General features: G+C 39.1%; 1 protein-coding gene across 1 annotated transcript in view; it reads left to right on the plus strand.

Moving 5' to 3' along the window:
* Positions 1–1,782: 1,782 nt before the first annotated feature.
* LOC131439387 (uncharacterized) overlaps positions 1,783–21,281 on the plus strand; it is a 97,043-nt gene continuing 77,544 nt past the window's right edge. Inside the window, exon 1 of the mRNA XM_058610325.1 lies at positions 1,783–4,896. Within this exon, the coding sequence (XP_058466308.1) occupies positions 1,783–4,896 (3,114 nt within the window). The remainder of the gene's footprint in view (positions 4,897–21,281) is intronic.

Genomic DNA, 21,281 nt, shown 5'->3' on the forward strand with positions numbered 1-21,281 from the left:
ACAAATGAAATACGTTTGAAAAAAATCAGTACGTCGTTATTAAGAATAAGGGTGATTGTTTGAGTGAAATTATTCTACTATACGCTTAAGTGATAAACTAGTCAATAAAAAGTTGCGCGTTAATGTTGAAGTTTTTCACATAATTATAATTAGATATTGTGTGCGCTGGTTGGCCGCACATCGAAATATTACCTTCCTTTTTGACGAATTGTGAAACGTGGCGAAATTATAAAACATCCGAGCCATAATTCTGTATATGCGGTATCTGGTATATAAGGAACCGATGAAACTTTAGACAATCCGGCAACTTACAGATGTGAAAAAAAAACTTTTTAAAGGGTATCCAAATAGTTCTGCCTTTATTTATATACAACACTGAAGGTAACTTCAACGCAGCCTAACTGCACCGTATTGACGTAAGGAGATGACGTGTTTGCACTTTGATTACTACTCACAACCCACAAGCGGCAACCTTTCTTCTAGCACCTATATAGCCCACGCGGATCTGTTTGATTTTTATTCCGTCGTCTCTTTATTTAGCAGCCGACGAGTCGAAACGGATATCGAGGATTATACGGCAAGGACAAGAAGGTTTGTTTGATTGCGGCCGACCAATTTGATGTGCGAAAAGTTCAACCGAGCGTTTAAGGTAATCGGAACGAAAAACGAAAGGATGTGAAGTAAATTAGCGGCCCGTTTGAAGGTAAGTTTCAACATCAACATGATTGATAACGATTTTTTTACTATATTTTACTTTGAGAATTTTTTTCGGGGTCTATTGCATTATGCAATATATATTATTAGCCAAAGAAGTCTGTTCCGTGTACGACGTCACTAACGCATCAAATCATCATACGATCTCCGCCAAGAACAGCATCAACGGACAACAGAATACTTAATTACGAAAACATTCATTATAAAAAATTATTGTTAAATGATATGTAATATTATTCACAGCATGACACACCGCACACTCGTCAGATTCACTCCAATATGAAGTTCAGTGTGAAATTCAGTAACACACTTATACATACAAACTGACAGTACACTTCTTATACATAAAAAACAAATCAAACAATAATCGAAAAGATTCAGGTTTTTTTTTACTAGCCTTCAGCTGGTTTTTTCCTGACAATAAATTAATTGTATACCACAGCTCAAAGAGTGCGAACGTCTTTCTATCATTCAGCGCGCATTATGAAGAAAGTACCCTGTATCGATTTTAGATTGCTCTTTGCTTGATGGTGATTGTTTTCGGCTAAATTATTGCTACGTTTCTGATTTCCATTGTCATCGATTGTCACTGTTGGCCAGCCGCTAGGGATCCTAATTGGAACACGGACAACGCTATTGCAAGCGTACATGGTCCTTCGAACCGGATATTCGAATCAATAATTGCGGAAAGAACTTCGTATCAATCTTTCAGCGTTATAGCGAATTCTAATCTGACGGCATTGGAGATAGAAGGTAACAAGTTTAGCATCGTGCATTCACTGTTTCGACCATCGCGGGATTTCGGGTTTGGTCAACGAGAACAACTTTAGCGTCCCGAGTGTTAGCTGGGTGAGCGTTCGCAACAAAGAGTAAGCGCATTTCGTTTCATTTCTAATCAATGAGAAATAAACAGCTAACTAACCCTTGCATGCCGATGTGAACTTTTTCAATTTATTACCGTTTATACAACCTTAAACCACAAACTGAATTGGCTTTTCGGACACCATCGCCATTTTGAACATTTTCGGAAGAAGTTAATCGCGATATTGAATCAGTTTCCAGTTGACGATGGGAAAGGAAAGCGAGTTTAAAAAGCATTTTGCGATTTATCGCCAATCTCGTGATTTTCTCGCGAGGCTCCGTGATTTCAAGCAATCTTTCGATCCTGAAACACAGGTTGAGCAGGCGCTTGCTAGAATTGAGGCATTAGATAGTACTTATGAGCGTTTTCGTGAATGCTCCTGCATCTTAGAAGTACTCATTGACGGAAAATCAATGGAAGGTTTGAACATTGTAGAAGACTTGGCCGCCTTCGAAAATGATTATTTTATGCTTAAGGCATTTCTAGCATCTGTTTCCGCGAAACGCGAAACTGGAAATGTACAACCGACCCAAGTGCAGTCAATTCGTTCGTTCAAGTTACCAGAGATCAAGCTCCCGGAGTTTAGCGGAGATATTCTAAAGTGGTTTTCATTCTACGACAGTTTCGTATCGTTAGTGCATAATAATTGCGATCTTTCGGAAGTACAGAAGTTTTTCTATTTAAAGTCAACGTTAAAGGGTGAAGCGCTGAAGTTAGTGGAAAAGATATCAGTTACTGATGGCAACTATTCGATTGCATTGAAAGTCATTACAGATAGATACCAGAACACGAATATTCTAATACGAAATCATATAGAAGCACTGTTCAAGGTAGATAAGGTAAAAAAGGAATGCCCTAGAGCATTGAGCTATCTGGTAGGTGAGTTCGAAAATAACTTGGGAACTTTGGAGAAGTTAGGTGAAGAGGTGTCAGGATGGAGTTCGTTGTTGGTTTATATGGTCTCGTCGCGACTGGACCAGACCACATTTCGTGAGTGGCAGAGAGCTGCCGAGAAGAAACGGATGCCGACGTATAATGAACTAATTGCTTTTCTTCGGGAGTACGTTATCGAACTTGAAAGCCTACAGGCAGATAGGAATACGCACGATTCAAGATCATTTATTCAAAATTCAACACCCGCAATCGCTTCTGAACCCAAGGATGTATGCGCCTTTTGTGGAAAGGGTCACCGACTATATTATTGTGAACAGTTCAAGCACTTACCGTTAGCCCAACGATCAACCATTGTATCGAAGGCTGGGCTTTGCGTCAATTGTCTTTTTGGAAAGCATTCATTCGCCAATTGCAAGTATGGTACGTGTAAAGAATGCGGGGCAAAACATCACACGCTATTACATAATCCGATCACAGATTCTCCATCTTCTTCCGGTACTGGACCTGCGATTTCAAACGTTGTTGTTCAGGCCAAGTCTGGAAGTCATTCGTTCTTCACGTGTGATGCCGACAAATTACACTCGGCGACGTCTCGTTTCGGCCATTCTTTCGGCAGTCAAATTTTTCTTGCTACTGCAGTCGTTAAAGTGTTTAATCCTAAGGGAAATTCGTTTCTCGCTCGGGTGTTGCTAGATAGCGCTTCGCAACCGAATCTTATGACAGAAAGATTCCGTCAACTTTTGAAAACGCGTAAGACACCAAATAACACAGAGATAGCTGGAATTGGTGGTGATGTTGCTGCTGTGGCTAGCTGTTCGACCGTGGCTACCGTGGCATCCCGCTTTAATAATTTTCGTGTTCCGCTGGAGTTCATCGTTATGGAGAAGGTTACCAATGATTTGCCATCATGGACAGTCGATTCGAGCGATTGGGTCATTCCAGACAATATTCGTCTAGCAGATCCCTCTTTTGCTACAAAGGGTCCAATTGATATCGTTATTGGAGCGCAGTTGTTTTTTGAACTTATTCGAAACGGTCATATGAAGATCGGTGATGATAAGCCGTTGCTCCAAAATTCGGTCTTTGGTTGGCTTGTATCTGGTTTGCATCAGAATGGAATTACTGGAGCACAACCTCAAGTTCATAGTCATTTGTCCACATTTCGTGACTTAGAGCAACGCATTAGTCGATTTTGGGAACTCGAAGCGTGTCAATCTAATTCTTCTTGGTCGATGGAGGAAAGGTTGTGCGAAGCAAAATTTGTATCCTCAACGCGTAGAGATCATAACGGACGATATGTTGTATCATTACCCAAGAAAACCGAGCTAGTTGGTCAGCTGGGACACTCATTATCCATCGTCACACGTCGCTTTTACTGTCTTGAGCGCCGTTTGAATAGCAATCCGGAATTTCACGCACAATATTCGCAATTCATGACCGAATACTTGGAATTGGGTCACATGAAGCTGGTCGATCCAGTCGACAATTTACCAGGGCAACACTTCTATTTACCACATCATGCTGTTTTCAAGCCGGATAGCACAACTACGAAGCTGCGAGTAGTATTCGACGGTTCCTGCAAAACTACTTCTGGTTTTGGTCTCAACGACTTGTTGTTAAAGGGTCCTACTGTACAAGACGATATGATTCATACGATTCTCCGTTTCCGTGCAAAGGCAATTGTTGTTACAGCTGATATAGCAAAGATGTATCGTCAGATCTGGATTACAAAGGAAGATTGGCCACTGCAAAGAATTTTATGGCGAACTTCACCATCAGAGCCTATTCGCACATATGAACTCACTACCGTTACGTACGGTACAACGACAGCTCCGTATTTAGCAACACGTTGTCTCCAGCAACTGGCAGATGATGAAGCAACTAACTTTCCGTTAGCAGTGCCCGTCGTGAAGAAGGGTTTCTACGTAGATGACCTAATGTTCGGTTTTGATACTCCAGAGGAAGCAGCAGCTGCATCAAACGAAACGTCAAAGATGTTGGCTTCGGCAGGTTTTGAACTTCGTAAATGGTCTTCAAATTGTCCAGAAGTATTGGCACAATTTCCCGACGAACACATAGAAAAATCAGCTATCTTAGAGTTGGATCGCACAGCTACAGTTAAGGCACTCGGATTGCTATGGAAACCAGAGTCCGATGAATTTCTTTTCAAAATTCCAGAATGGCCTGAAGTGTCTTCGTCGACTAAACGAAATATATTATCACACGTTTGTAGTCTATTTGATCCATTGGGTTTGATTTGTCCCGTTATACTGCTTGCTAAGATACTTATACAAAGTCTCTGGGAGCGCAATTTTGCCTGGGACGACCCTGTGCCGAATGATTTGGATGATAAATGGAAAGAGATAGCTCGACAACTGCCAATGCTCAAACATCTCGCGATTCCTCGTTTCATACTAACCGACAAGGTAGAATCTGTGGAATTACATGGTTTTGCTGACGCTTCACAGAGAGCCTATGGTGCTTGCGTTTACTTTCGGACACTAACAAGTTCTGGTGCGGTGAGTTCACGGTTAATAGCTGCTAAATCTAGAGTTTCACCCTTGGAAAAACGCCGACCAACGCTCGCTCGACTGGAGTTATGCGCTGCGTTACTACTTGCAAACTTACAAAAAAGGATCGTCGATTGTGTACAAATCCAATGTCCGATTTATCTATGGTCTGATTCGACGATCACTCTTTATTGGATTTCTGGTCAGCCGTCATCTTGGACTTGTTTTGTGGCTAATCGTGTTGCAGAGATCCAGCAATTAACTGAATCTGCCACTTGGCTTCATATTCCGACCGCAGATAACCCCGCTGACTACATTTCACGTGGTCTCACACCTGCATCTATAATCGAGAATGCACTTTGGTGGAACGGTCCCGAATGGTTGGTGAAATCTCATGCAAAATGGCCAGAGTCAGTGTTTTCATGGAAATCAAAACTTCCTACGGATCATGAGCTTGAACGACGGAAGATTCCAATAATATCAGCCTTGTGTACCTCTCTTGGTGACGCATGGATTCGTGAATATCTAGCAGGCCACGATTCGTTATATAATGCACTCAGGATTCTCGCGCTTTGCCGGCGTTTTATGATAAACTGCCGATTGAAAAAACCTGAACGCATCGTGGGTTTCATTGCACCATCAGAAGTTCGCTCCACAGAAACACAAATTATTCGGCAAATTCAACTTGCAGAGTTCCGAAAGGACTTCGATAGACTACGAACAAAAACTGCAATTGAAAGGAATTCATCGCTTCGTTATTTCAAGCCAATATTAATGGATACTGAGCAGCTCATCAGGGTTGGTGGCCGACTCAAGAATGCTCCTATTCCGTTTGAGCGAAAACATCCAATTTTACTGCCGAAAAATCATCCATTCACAGAACTTTTGTTTCAAGATGTCCACGAACAAACACTCCATTCTGGGCCTTCTCATCTACTAGCAGCAGTTCATCGTCGCTATTGGCCTATCGATGGTCGTAACAAGTCTCGTATTGTGGTTCATAAATGTATCACATGCTTTCGAAATAAACCTACATTTGCACAACAAGCAATGGCTGATCTTCCTGCAGTTCGCGTTACACCGACTCGTCCTTTCATTAATGTTGGCGTAGATTTCTTGGGACCAGTTTTTATCAAGCCTCCTCGCAAACAGAACCCCATCAAGGCATACATTAGTGTTTTCGTCTGTATGGTTACAAAAGCTGCTCATTTAGAACTGGTTCTAAACCTTACCACTGAAGCCTTCATCGCAGCACTTAGACGCTTTTGTGCCAGAAGAGGGTATCCATTGAACATCTATTGTGACAACGCTACCAACTTCATCGGTGCCAACAGAGAACTTCAAGAGCTTCAACGGTTGTTCCAATCTCAACAACACAAGCTTACCGTAGCAGGAGAGTCAACGCGATTGGGGATTACATTTCATTTCATTCCTCCACGCTCGCCCTCATTCGGAGGGTTATGGGAAGCCTGCGTGAAGTCTACGAAGCACATTTTAAACCGTGTAACTCTCGACGTACTCCTCACGCAAGAAGAAATGTCCACAACGGTGGCACAAATAGAAGCGTGTCTAAATTCAAGACCGCTCACTCCTCTTTCAAACGATCCTTCTGACCTTGAAGCTCTTACTCCTGGTCATTTCCTTATCGGTGCACCACTCCAGGCATTACCTGAACCAGACCTTTGTACACTTCCTATGAACCGTTTGTCCCGCTGGCAATTAATGCAACGAATCCTACAATCTTTCTGGTCCCGTTGGTACCTTGAATATCTTCCCGTGCTTCAAAAAATCCAAAAATGGCCAGGACCTCATACGAATCTCTCCGTCGGTGATATGGTTCTACTACAAGAAGAAAATCAACCTCCTACTAAATGGCCGATTGCTCGAGTCGTGAAAACGATAACTGGTGATGATAATTGTGTGCGAGTTGCAGACGTGTTGATGGGGGATAATAGAATCTACCGCCGCTCGATTCGAAAAATGTGTCCGCTTCCACAATTTGATTCCCATTCCCCCACAGACACACAGGTCGAGTGTAAGCCTTCCGCTCCCGAATGCACTCAACACCTTACTACCGCTACAATTCACGATATCAGTGATTCCGGTCCAGCTGTTTTTAAACAAACGACTACGGTTTCTTCGATAACTGAACCTGGAACTCATGAGGAGCCAAACTGCTCTGAGTGAACGGCTGGTCCCTGGCGGCAGTCGCAACGGTGGGAACGCGCGGCGAGTACCCGACTGACCTTTTGTGGTAGTCATGGGGAAAGACTATACTAACAGGCAGTGTTCCAGAAGTAATTGAAATACACATTTCAAAGGGGGCGGCATGTTCCGTGTACGACGTCACTAACGCATCAAATCATCATACGATCTCCGCCAAGAACAGCATCAACGGACAACAGAATACTTAATTACGAAAACATTCATTATAAAAAATTATTGTTAAATGATATGTAATATTATTCACAGCATGACACACCGCACACTCGTCAGATTCACTCCAATATGAAGTTCAGTGTGAAATTCAGTAACACACTTATACATACAAACTGACAGTACACTTCTTATACATAAAAAACAAATCAAACAATAATCGAAAAGATTCAGGTTTTTTTTTACTAGCCTTCAGCTGGTTTTTTCCTGACAATAAATTAATTGTATACCACAGCTCAAAGAGTGCGAACGTCTTTCTATCATTCAGCGCGCATTATGAAGAAAGTACCCTGTATCGATTTTAGATTGCTCTTTGCTTGATGGTGATTGTTTTCGGCTAAATTATTGCTACGTTTCTGATTTCCATTGTCATCGATTGTCACTGTTGGCCAGCCGCTAGGGATCCTAATTGGAACACGGACAACGCTATTGCGAGCGTAGAAAGTCAAACGAAGAAATTAGAATAAATAAGAAAATTTTTGACTCACCCAATTGTTTCTTGATTATGTATCTTCTTAAATAACTGTTCTGTCCTGATAAAATCAAAATCCTGTGTCAACCTGAAATTTTTTTTGGTATCCATAATCATTTTTCTACTTCACCACTTATTCGCGGATAAAGCTCAAAGTAAAAAACACTTGAACTTATAATAGGAAATAGCTTCAATCAGGCAAAAAAGTAAACGTTTCCGCTGTCTTATAAAAAGGAAATTATTTCTAATTTTTGTTTTGGGCGAATGCAATTTTTTCACTCTACGTGCGCGGACTAGAACTTTTGAACCATACAGAAATCAATTCCATTAAGAGGCACTGTAGACAGCATACAAAGAGAAAAAATATAAAATCTGTCATTCCAATTGGATGTGAGAAATGTTGAGTCTACGACGTTAAGTTGTTTTCGATCAGTAATATTGAAAGTAAAGTGTTATTACCAAATTAGTAATGAAAACCCCGATCATCAAGTCGTAACAAAAATTTTTTTAAGTTTTTAACAAAAAATTTTTTTTCGTAGAAAGTGCTGATAGAAGTCTGGTTCCGTTAGTAGTTAAAATATCAAAATTTTCTAACAAGTATCAAGAAGAGAAATAATTTAAATACGGTGTGTTGGTCGGGAAGTGAGGCGATAGACTCAAGTAGGGACTTTAGGGCATATTCAGGAGTGTTCTAGTTCTAGATGCATAATTTATGTCAGTTTTAAAATTTAAATCTAGAAATTATAACAAAATAAACTGGCAGCCCCAGCAGCGTTTTATCTGTGTTTCAAATATAGAAAAAAATAGAACAGCAGTGTATACCAGTTTTAAATTTGACAGTAGAACTGGTCGAATAAATAGAACTAAAACGGATTGCTAGGGATACGTTTGTTTCAGTTTCATTTACATTATAGACCACCCATATGAATCTTGCAGCTGCTGAATTTGCTCTTATACTACTTTACTAGATTGTTGAAACTAGAAATAAGACCATCCAAAATATTGCAGCAGTAATAGTCAAAACTATTTTGCGAAGAAGCGGATAGTAATTCAGTAGTAATTTAAATTATTACTAATATTGCTATCGAATTGCATTCAGCAGTTTTATTGAATTTCAGTTATTCAAACCTATAGATTTATCCTAATAAAGTTTATAAAACGAACGATTTATTTGATAGAATAAATTTCGTTCAATTAGCTCCGGCGTAAACCTATTTAGATTGAAAAGAAAAATTGAGGGTGCTCTCAACACTCGCTCACTAACTACCGAAACAGAGGCTTGCGACACGTATGAAAAATTCTCTTAGTTCATACAAAAAAAAATGCACGACCACAAGCCTTCACCGGTAGGTGGTCTATTCCATTAAATCTATTTCCCGGTTGAACACCAAAACCAGTAGAATTTCATTTCTCATTCAAATTTTCAGCACTTTCAGTCGGTTCTCTTTCAACGGATAAGAAGTAAGTTGTCACTCGATCTTGGGTCATTGTTACAGCGTCATTCACCATTGAAATGTCGCAACATTTTTTCCCGTATGTTTCGGCATTCTAATTCACACCAATTCTCCATGATGTTAACTAAGCCTGCGAAAATTAAAGGAGAATGCTTTCAAAGGACAATGGTAGCCATCTGAAGATTTTGGCCCAATACCACCCGTGCAAGAGGCATGCAGTGACATTCTTTTAATTTTTCGTCCCTCTTGCCGTGTCGGAGGAAAATATGTTAATCATTCGCCATCAAAAAAGTTCTGCTTTGGATACGGGTTTGACAGACCGGGACTCGAAAGGGACGAAAAATTTAATTGCAAATTCTTTCCCATCACGCCATCCTTCGTTCTTTGGCCACCATGAGAGAGCGAAAAACGATTGCCCTCACGTAATGAGAAGCCAGTAGCAAAAAAATAAACGTACACAGATCAAATAACATATTAATGAAAACACTGAACGATGTAAATTGGAAATTCAATTCGATTGGTTCTCATCTCCCGCGTGATTATCGACGTCAAAGTCGTCGTTCAAAATCAGAACGGTGGGTCGAGGGGACGACGTACTAACCGGAACGTAATTTGCTGGTGAGAGTTGTGTTCGACTGTTGTAAAGTCATTAGCACTGTTCGGGAAGCCATGCAAAGCTATAGAATTTCTGTTGGTGAGATTTTTACATTTCATTTGGTGAAACAGAACAAACAATGAAACACACAGATAAAAATATTTTGTGAATTTACATCTATTTTCATGCACATATTTGGAGCAGGTGATTAAACATAAAATTACTTTACAATTCTGCTCGTTTAAATACAATTTAATCGCAAAATAAGCGTTAATTGAAAGATACAGTTATATTTATTGAAAATTCAATACAATTCAATTTAGTTTTGCATCGATGAAGGTTTTCAATCAAAATTTCGATTCAACTCATGTTACTATTGATTTACATCACATGTAAATTTCATTATTTCTTTCTGTGCATGTCAAGTATATTGTTGATGGTTTTTCACTGCTCGAAATGATCACGAAAACATTATCCACTTGAAATTTCTATGGACCTCATAAAAAATTAGGGCACATCTTTTCAATTAAATTCATTGCTACATAAATCATTTGTATTTCAATGGACCTTTCTAACTTTTTCATTGCAAAACCTTAAACAATTTTTTTCCCATAAATACGTTTATTCCATAGGCAATACATAAGTTTTTCTTCGCTGTGGCATCCACAACACATAGTTATTTAAACCTAATGCATTTCGAATATTGTATTAGTATGTTGGTATTCATTAGTAAATCTAAACACTGTTTTTATCAAGCGATTTGCTGTTATAAATTACATTAAATAAAATACTTTTATTTTGTACATGATCTTATAACTATTTTAGGTTTGTTTGAATCAGTTCATCACTTTTATTCAATACTAGCTGACCTGTCGAAATTCGTCTCACCCAAAAATTATTTGTTCAAATTTATGTTTTCGGACTGCAAAATTGTCAAACAACTAAGTGGTTGACGTTTCTCTCCATTATTTTTTTGATTGCTTAACCTACAATCAACGGTGTTCGACACACAGTCGCTTTAGCTCAAAAAGAAATATTACCAAAAATTAATGTGAAAATGTGAAATACTTCTGTTAAGCAAAAATTGAGCAAATGCACAGGTTGTCATGTCATCACACTTGAATTGGATTACCGATCTCAGCTGTTCAAACTTCAGTAGCTGATATTTTCTGTAAAAATAACATTTCATCACAGCGGTAAATTCAGGTGCTGCTATCAACAAATGATTATTTGTGCTGATATATCAGTTGAATGAGAATGTTCGGTAGTTCCGCTGTTCTAAACTCGTCAAAAGATAAAAAAATCCGAATAAAGTTTAGTGTAATCCTTTCAGTCAATGCACTGAACAGAGACCCCTCTCTAATGGCTGCGACATAATACACATTTTCTCTTCCAGATGTGATTCTTGCTTCCGATAATCGATAAAAATACACACTAACCAGTATTAATAAACTTAACACAATGTTGAAGAGTTTCTCTTCTAGAGTTGTTCCTTCGGTAGAGTAGGATATATTTACAAATTGTATTTAGCCCAAGTTCATAAAAAAGATATGGATTAAGCAGCATACAACGCATTCTGAACAGTCCGTTTTTAAGAAATTACTAATACTTGAATGTTTACCAGACGCAACAGAACAAACTTGTACAGCTTCCAAGCAGCGAGAAAGTTTTCTCAGAAATTTTTCTGTACGTTCAAGTTGCCAAAAAGTACCACGCGTATTTTAGAGCTCTAATAAAGTGGATTTTTTAGCGATCTAGTATTCTTTTTTTCGTGGGCCAAGTCGTTATGCGCCAAAAACCTATCGATAATCTAGCAATCATAGACAACTTTTTCAACGGAATATGTCGATGTCCATACAAAATAACTTTATGAATTTTTCCCACTTTTCCGGCAAGTTTTCCTAATTTTTTTGATGTACGAACCCGGTGGGGGTAAAAACTGCTCAAACATAAAAAGAATCATGTACATCCGTCCATCCGTTCTTACGTGTTGCGATTACAACGAATGATCTCTGGATTTTTATATTTACAGATAAGATAGCTGGATATTGGTTGAACTCATGGAAGAGAAAGGAGTCTAAAATAAAATAAAATTTAAATTGGAACTGCAATGGACTTAATGAAAGGATAAAGAAGTTTTATGTAAGGAAGGTCACGACAACCAAGAATGTCGCGAACTGGGACACTGGATAGTCTACCTTGAGTACGCAAGGAATTTATTAGTTGAGATCTGACATCGCGATACTCCACGCATGTCCAAACGACATGATCAATATCGCGATAACCTTCTCCACAAGCACAATGAGTAGTCTCGGAAAGTCCAATTCGAAGGAGATATGCATCTATCGTGTAGTGATTGGACATGAGTCTGGACATTACACGAATGAAGTCCCTACTCACATCCAGTCCCCTGAACCACGCCTTTGTCGATATTTTAGGGCATCCACCGACCGATTCCAAGAAGCTTGCCAGCTGGAAAATGTTCTTTGGCGAGCCACTTCAATTCGCGATCCGTCCTTGTAAAATATTTTCTCAGAGTCAATATGCCTGAACTTACTTGTAATTTTTTTTTTGGGATTTCCAACGAGCGTAGGTGTTCCGGGATTCCACGCACTTCGAGCTGCATGGAAGTGTCGGAAAGTAACGTTGAGTCAGGGACATTTAGGAGGCTGATACTGATAGGAATATATCTTGCAGGTCGATTTCCTGTGACATATGGTTAAAATATACTGTCATGAATCTTGTTTGAGATTGAAGCTCAACTAGCCTTTCGAAGTTATTAATAACCAGGGGATTCAGTACCTCTCATCTTATTAGCAGTCGCAATGAAAGCTCCCAAAAACCATCCTTCAATGGAAGAACTCCCACCAGAACTTCAAGACTTATTGTACGTGTCGAATGCATGCAGCCTAAGGCAATTCACAAACAACGATACTCAAGTTTGATAATATGAGTTCGCTCAAGTTTGATAATATGAAAGTTTGCAGCGGAACGAAAGCAAACGCATCCATATTCCATCAATGAAAGTATCGTTGTCTAATACAATTTTATTAGATCTTCCGGATGAACACCCCACCAAGATCCTGTTATTGTTCGAAGAAAATTTACTCTTTGTTTGCATTTTGTTATCAGATACCTAATGTGTCCTCCCCACGTGCATTTGGAATCAAACCACACCCCGAAGTATTTGAAAGTCAAAACCAGTTGAATCATTTTTCCCATCATATGAAGCTGAAGCTGCGCGGGATCACGCTTTCTTGAAAAGACGACCAGCTTTGTTTTCTCCGCAGAGAATATCTTTATCGCAGATAATCCTTATAGGACCCTTGATATTTGATACATTTAGACTTATTACTACAATAAGTAGCTGTATGCCCGAATTTTTTACAGTTCGTGCAATCCATAACATGCGGTACGAAAAGCCGAACAGGAAGACGAATTTAATTTATATAGACAATAAAACTTATTTCCATAAACAATAGATGCTGAGTACAATTGATTGCACTCGAGTATCTTAACTCCCTCAAGCATGGAGTTTTTGAAACGATCAATTCCATTTTTAAGTAAATCATCGGCGGTCAGACTTGCTTCTGTTACAATACCGTCAATTCCCACCTCCTTCGATGGAATGTAAACTCTATATTCAACAGCAATTAATTTGGCCCAGTGGTACTCTCTGGATACCATTTTAGCCCTTGGAGTATTTAAGATCTTACTAGTATTCGGAATCGGATTCGGATGATCTTCCATGAGAGCATCCAATAGCTTATCTGTTTTTTTTTTGGTAAATTAATAATATCAAAATGAAAACTTATGTACAGAAAAAATTTCAGTTATAAGAGAAATAAGAAATTAAAATAAATTAAATCTACCTTGTTTCTGTTGTCTCTGTTTCTATGTCGTAAAGAACAACGTGAAGCTCATCCAACGATTTCCAATTGGCAGTCTTTTGGTGTCGTTTTCTGCTATCTCAGTTGCTCTGCCGTCGTTGTGGTCACCACTGAACTTGGTTTGCTGCTAGCACTTGGCCCCAGCTACAGTGATATTGCTCTTGGAGGCGATCAAATGTGATGTTTGCAGTGTAGCACCTCGCGATATATGACGTTTCTTTCGATCCTACGCAGCGTACAAATTCTGATATCTGGTAGATCAGCACTGGGTTGCTTTAACAACTCTATGCCTTTGCACCCCTTCGTCTTTGCATCTTTATGCAATGGCACCACTGTGTGTCACTTCTATGCGCTCGCACCTCTGTGCATATGAACAGAAACTCCCCGAATACTGCCTTTGCGATTAGCACCAGCAGTTTTAACTACCTTCATCTTAGAGTATCAGCCGTTAACTCACGAGCCAGTATAATCGAAGCACAACCTCTTCGCTTGAATGAACCTTGAACAATAGGTACATTGTATAATATTGTCATCCAGAGCTGGTTGAATGGCGCTCGGTCCAAAATCAAGTACAAAAATCAAATGGCTGTGTCTTTATGATGGCATAGGTGACGTAACCGACAGAACGCGTTGTTTTTACCGCTCTATATATATACATATATATATATATATATATATATATATATATATATATATATATATATATATATATATATATATATATATATATATATATATATATATATATATATATACATATATATATATATATATATATATATATATATATATATATATATATATATATATATATATATATATATATATATATATATATATATATATATATATATATATATATATATATATATATATATATATATATATATATATATATATATATATATATATATATATATATATATATAGGTGTGGGATTATTTTGGGATCACCACTAATTTCGTAAATTTCGTCGAATGTTAATGTTAAAATCTCAACTTTTTGGGACTGGGATTTCAAAAAAAAAATTTTCGGGATTCATTAATAAATATATGCGAATACCAGTTTAGAAAATTCAAAAGACGTGATTACAAAATGAAAGATGAAAAGCGCATATGTTACTGAAAGACACTAATAAGACACAAATAAGCCTTTTTCGTCGTATTTTGACTGGTGATGAAAAATGGGTTCAAAACACCCTTCGATGGAGTCAGAAAGGTGTCATCTATTACGAGCATTACGGCATCACGGAAAATAGAGAGAGACTCGACAAATTCATTTTACTACACGACAATGCGCGACCGCATATTGCAGTTAATAGTAAATCTACCATACCAAGTTCTTTGGAGAGGGGGGGGGGGGGTTGAAGCTGTAATTGTGCTGGTTCTCGCTTCCTTCAAAATACTACCAGCTCAGTTTTCTCCATAGAGAAGTCGATACCCATTTGAAGAGCTCATGATGACAAGTTGTCTAGAGTATCTTGTAATGGTCCTTGGAGATCGATAGCTTTGGGTCCTACAATACACACAACGCTGTCGTCGGCAAGTTGTCTTAACGTGCAAGAAGTGTTGATATATTCATCGATATCTTGTACGTAAGAATTGTATAGAAGGGGGCTCAAGCAGCCCTGAGGAAGACCCATGTAGCTAAATCGTCGACAAATCACCATGCACGAATTGCATGTGTTTCTCGGACAATAGATTATATAAAAAGGTGTTCAAAACCGGCGAAAGATCATGCTGGTGCAGCTTTTTAGATAGGTTAATTATAGAAACTGAATCAAAAGCCCCCTTGATGTCTAGAAATACTGATGCCATTTGTTCTTTACGAGCAAATGCCATTTGAATTTCTGTTGAGAGCAACGCAAGACAATCGTTCGTTTCTTTGCCCCTGCGGAAACCAAATTGTATATCTGAAAGCAAGCCATTAGTTTCGACCCAATTGTCTAGACGGAAGAGAATCATTTTTTCGAACAACTTCCAGATACAGGAAAGCATAGCAATCGGCCGATACGAGTTGTGATCGGATGCTGGGTTCCCAGGTTTTTGAATGGTGATAACTCTCACAAGTTGAATTTACTTCTGTCTTTATTGTTACACGACAAGAGCGCAAGTGAGAACTCTACCATTGAAAACGGCGTTTCGTTTGTATTCGATGTCGTGACGCGGAAGATCTTCTGTTCCGGAACAGAATCGGGGCATACTTTTCTAGCGAAATCGAATATCCAACGATTAGAATATTCCTCGCTTTCGTTCGTTGTGTTTTGGCTGCGCATTCGTCGTCGCATCGATGTTTCTTTTGTTAATCCGTCAACAAACCGTCGCCAGTAACCTAGTTTCTTTGCTTTAACTAAGTTCTTCATTTGCTTATCTAGCGCCGCAGAATTTCGATAATTCTCAGATGTTCCATTTTTGAATGCTAAAGATCTTTCCGCGTTCAGTGATGAACACTCTTTGTCCCACCACGGGTTGGGAGGACGGATGTTAGTATTCGCGCCGGGTACACGTTTCGTCTGAGCTTGAATCGCAGTGTCGAGAATCAAGCCAGCCATAAACGCATATTCTTCCTCCGGAGGAAGTTCTTGTGTTGTTTCTAGTTTTCCAGACATCGATATTACGTAGCATTTCCAATCAATATTTCGTTTGAGGTCATACGAAACATTGATTGTTTCCGATGGTCTTAACTCGCTGTCGATTGAAATTACGATAGGCAGATGATCGCTACCGTGGGGATCAGGGATTACCTTCCACGTGCAATCCAACCGTAGCGATGTCGAGCAAAGGGATAAGTCCAGCGCACTTGGTCTTGTTGGTGGTGCGGGAATCCGTGTCATTTCTCCTGTATTCAAGATTGTCATATTGAAGTTGTCGCAAATATCATGGATCATAGCTGATCTGTTATCATCATGATACGGGATGGGGTTGTCCATCCCGTACCGTGAGAGTTAAAGTCTTCTAAAACTAACGTCGGTGCGGGAAGAAGTTGCATGATACTGCTGAGCCAGTGGCACCCAACCGAGGCTCTTGGGGGGATGAAGATGGAAGCAATACAAAGGTCCTTGCCTTTAATTGTGACATGACATGCGACAACTTCGATACCTGGTATCGAGGGGAGGGTAATTCGATAAAAAGAATAGCACTTTTTGATCCCCAAAAGTACTTCTCCGTAGGGATTATCTCGATCCAGGCGAATAATGTTGAAATCGTGGAAGTTTAGTGTTACATCAGAAGTTAATCAAGTTTCGCACAATGCAAATGCGTCACATTTCAGATTTATTTTATTAGATATTTAAAAGGATCAATTTTCGGGATGATACTTCTGCAGTTCCACTGTAAAACAGTGATCAAATCCATAACCTCGTTCGAAAAATTAGCCATCGAAGGAAACGATTGCTGAGAGGAGGGGCCATTTTGTAGTCAGCTTCATCAAAAACATTTTAACTTTTGGTAGGAAAGTCATCAAAATACATTTTAGGGGGTCAGAAATGTTGAAGACGGAAAATATAAAGTCCACAATGTCAGTGAATTTTACAAGTCCAGCACTTGATGTGTTTTCTGGCTCCTTGGGGACTTTCGGAGTTTTTTTTTTTGTGTCCTCGGAAGTGTTGGATATTCTTTCTCAGATTTCAGGTCTCCGGTACTAGGGGAGCTTTTGGCTTCGTCTTTTTGTTTTTTTACCAACACTTCCTTCTGCTGTTACTTTTGGAGGGCCTTCAAGAGATATCTTCGAGCTCTTGCTAGGGAGTTTAGGAGATGATATATTTCTCCTCTTCCTAAAACTACGACTGACAGTAGAAGATGTACCTTATTGAGGATCGTCAGAGTCGCACTCGTCCGCAAACAACCAGGTGTAAGGGTTCTGTTCAGGTGGTGTGGCGATTTTCAGCATATCTGCGAACGAGTGGTTTGATCGTTGCTTGAGAGATCATTTAAAATGATCTCCATGCAATTTATACGCAGAACATGCTGTGAGGTCATGCGGGGTCGCCCCACAGTAAAGACACTTTTCAATGTCTCTGTCGCAAACACCATCCGCATGACTCTCTCCGCACTTCGAGCAGCGGGACCGACTTCCACAATGAGAAGCTGTGTGTCCTATTTGTTGACAACTAGTGCAATTCATGACCCGTGGTACGAAAAGTCGTACAGGATGACGAACTCTGTCCAGGAGAACGAATTTCGGCAAAGCCGAGCCGGAGAAGGTCACCCGATACGAGTTCGAGTGGCGATAAGACTTTGTCCCATCCGCGGCGATCGATACTGAATGCAAACATTTGTAGTCCAGTATCTTGACATTCTTAAGCAAGGGATCTTTAAAACATCCGATCCCATGTTTGAAAATGTCCTCGCATGTCAAACTTGGATCCGTGATCACTCCGTCTATCTCGACTTCACGAGCTGGTATGTAAACGCGGTAGTCCCGCGTAAAGTGATCGTTTCGAGCCCTGAGACCCTGAGCTTATCAGGACGAATTGTTTAGATAAAAATTTACCGTTGTATATTTTGACTCCAAGTCTTTAGAGATTTGTAAAAAAAAATTAAACGGTTTATCCTTCTCTTTTGTCCGGCAATAAACCACATAAAGGCCGACCGAGGGGTAAGGCTCTTCGGGATACTATTTAACCCGGTGAGTCTTACTATTTGGAGCAGATTTAGAATCTGTTTCCATTATATCCTCGGGGGCAGGGGAGTATCTAAGAGACTCGCCATAGTGCGGTTAAGATTCCGCGCAAATTATAGGGGGAGTCAAAATATAAGTGGACGGCAAAAGGACACGAAGGAAAAAAAATATAATACTCCGCAGCAAAACGCTGAGGCCAAGTGTTGGTTACAACGAACTCTGAGAATTAATAAGCACACATCACCCGTTCGCGGCACCACACTAAACGTCGGTTCACTGTTCGTATTGTTTTAGCACAATAACACCCGGCACTGTCTAACGGTATTTATTGTTTATACTGTATTGATCTACTGCACAAGCACGCGAATACAAAAGATTTAATATTAAATGACCTTGAAACGGATTAGAATGGATTAACGGACAGCTGCTCTAATGCAAACTGCCATCCGATAGATACGACGGCCACGAAAGGAATGAGCTCCATGGTGATGTAATTGTACTAATAGGCATATTATTAGCTGACTCACCACCACATTATTCTGAAGATTACTTGGTCTACAAAAAACGGATTGTGAATCTCTAAGCAGTAATATCATAGACAATTATATGAGCAATTTTTTGTTTGTGTTGCTTCAGACACTTGCAGTGTTTTGCAATGTCATACTTATTACGTTCTAAGGCTTCCAAATTATTAATGTTCTTTTAATTTTCATCACAATTGAGAAAAAGATACATAAATTTAACGATTTAATCTCCTGACACTGCCAACGAATAGCTTTTCATGTACCATGTCTATCATTGATATTCATCATAAATAACAGATAATCATCGAATTCAAGATCAAAAGTCCATTTATTCAAAAGATGACCAGCAGTGCGTAATGGCAATTGAGTATTTCTCACTTCGTATTGCACTGCTTTTTATTGTAGAACGCTCGCTATCCCGCGTATCCTCTGTTATAGCACAACTTGAAATAACAAGGAAATCCATTATGTATGAGGATTCTGCTGGTGGTATTCAAGCGCTGGCAGGTCTTCAAAATTTCGTTCAAATAACAATTACCATTTTGGGAAAAAGCAAATCCTCACCGTCGATGCATCGAATGTGGAGACAGACTTACATTGAAGGCATTCATTCTCCCCTTCGATTATACAATCATCACGATTATAATGGTTGTAGTATCTATCAACTCGAAACTGTAAAATTTTGGTGTATTTAAATACATCAAAGCTCCTACGAGACAATGTGCGAGTTATTCGATGGAAATTCAACAGACTTCGCAGCCGATTCAAAGTGCACGGAATCATTGCATGGCTGCTGCTACGAACCTACTGACAATACGAATTCTTCCGGGTCGGGGCTCGAATATACCGCAACTGGCTTGTAAGACCAGTGCCCTATGCATTGAACCACCAACCCGGGACGAAAAACACTTGTTTGTTGTTCGAAAAGTCAAAAACGGATCTTTTTTGTTGGTCTAAATATAATGCACTTCCAGTTGACATCAAAGAACTAGCAACCGTAACGTTTTCTAAACTAGACTTAGACTAGATCACTATAAGCACCAACTGAACGTAATATTCAATAAATGGTGTCTTTTTCTGTTTAAATATAAAAAAAGGATAACAGCATAGATTTTGCGTACGACAAGTGATGTTTCGGACCGCTAGACAAAATGAACTGTCTTGTTTATTTGCTAGATAAAGACTGTTTATTTCACGTTCTCAATGTTTGAGAATTCCATATCACCCATGCTGTAATTGTATGGGTTTAATATAAAAGCACGCCAACCCGATGACATCGGTTTAAAAATTAGTTCACACTAGGATTTATAATTTACAATCTCGTTTGGCAAACAATTCTACAGTCAATCACGAATCCTAACATTTTCCATGCTTTCGTCAATCATAATCATTTGATCATTTAACCTGTTTTAGACCGAAAAACTGAATATAAACACTGAGTGTAGAAACGGATTTTGCAATGTAAAGATAAAAAAATATCTTTATTGCAAGAACCGAACAGAAACTTGGAATGAAAAACACGGATAAAAACTTAGTCGGGTCTTTTGTAACACAAATTTTAACCTTTTAAAGCATTTAAAGTTTTGCACCAGTTAGGTTGCATCACTGTGGACGCAGTATAGTTAGCATGTTTGTTGCGGATGAAGCCGATTTTTGCGGAATCGATGTTACAACGCTAGCTACAACGATTTGAAGAAAGTGCCAGCATATATATAATCTCCCTTTTCGAAAATCTGTTTTCAGTAAATCACACAGAACTCCTGATTACACAATTTCGAAGATGAAAAATATGCTGTCAGCAGTGCAGGTGAATTGAGTTTTATTTTTAACAAAATTCGTAATTTGGCCAATTCTAAGCCAACAATCTACTTAGAGAGACGATAAAAGGTATGGGTAAAATTTCCAATGATTTTTTTTATTTAACAGTATATTTAATAAGGCACACTGCTTTACCTCTAAGATGCCGAGAGCAATTTCCAATGAATTGTTTTGCATGAAATGTACTCAGTTTGTAAATAACAAGATCTTTTTGATTTGACGTGTTTCATAACATACTTATCTCTTAGCAAAACAAAAATATGATGGCTTATCATGAAACCATTCACTTTTGCGGCCGCCAAAAACTATCATTCCTTTGCACATAGTTTACCCCAAGTCATTTCATGACAAATGGAACCAATCATTCGGAAGCAATTGCCTCGGTTTTCCTACTGTTAAAGTGAACCCCGAACTGGAAAGAAAAACTATCGTCTATTGCCCTTAGAGTCAGAGGTACCAATTCCAGCAATGGTTCAAGTAAAAAACGGCTGT

The sequence above is a fragment of the Malaya genurostris genome, chromosome 3 (assembly GCF_030247185.1).
Source record: "Malaya genurostris strain Urasoe2022 chromosome 3, Malgen_1.1, whole genome shotgun sequence".
NCBI lineage: Eukaryota > Metazoa > Arthropoda > Insecta > Diptera > Culicidae > Malaya > Malaya genurostris.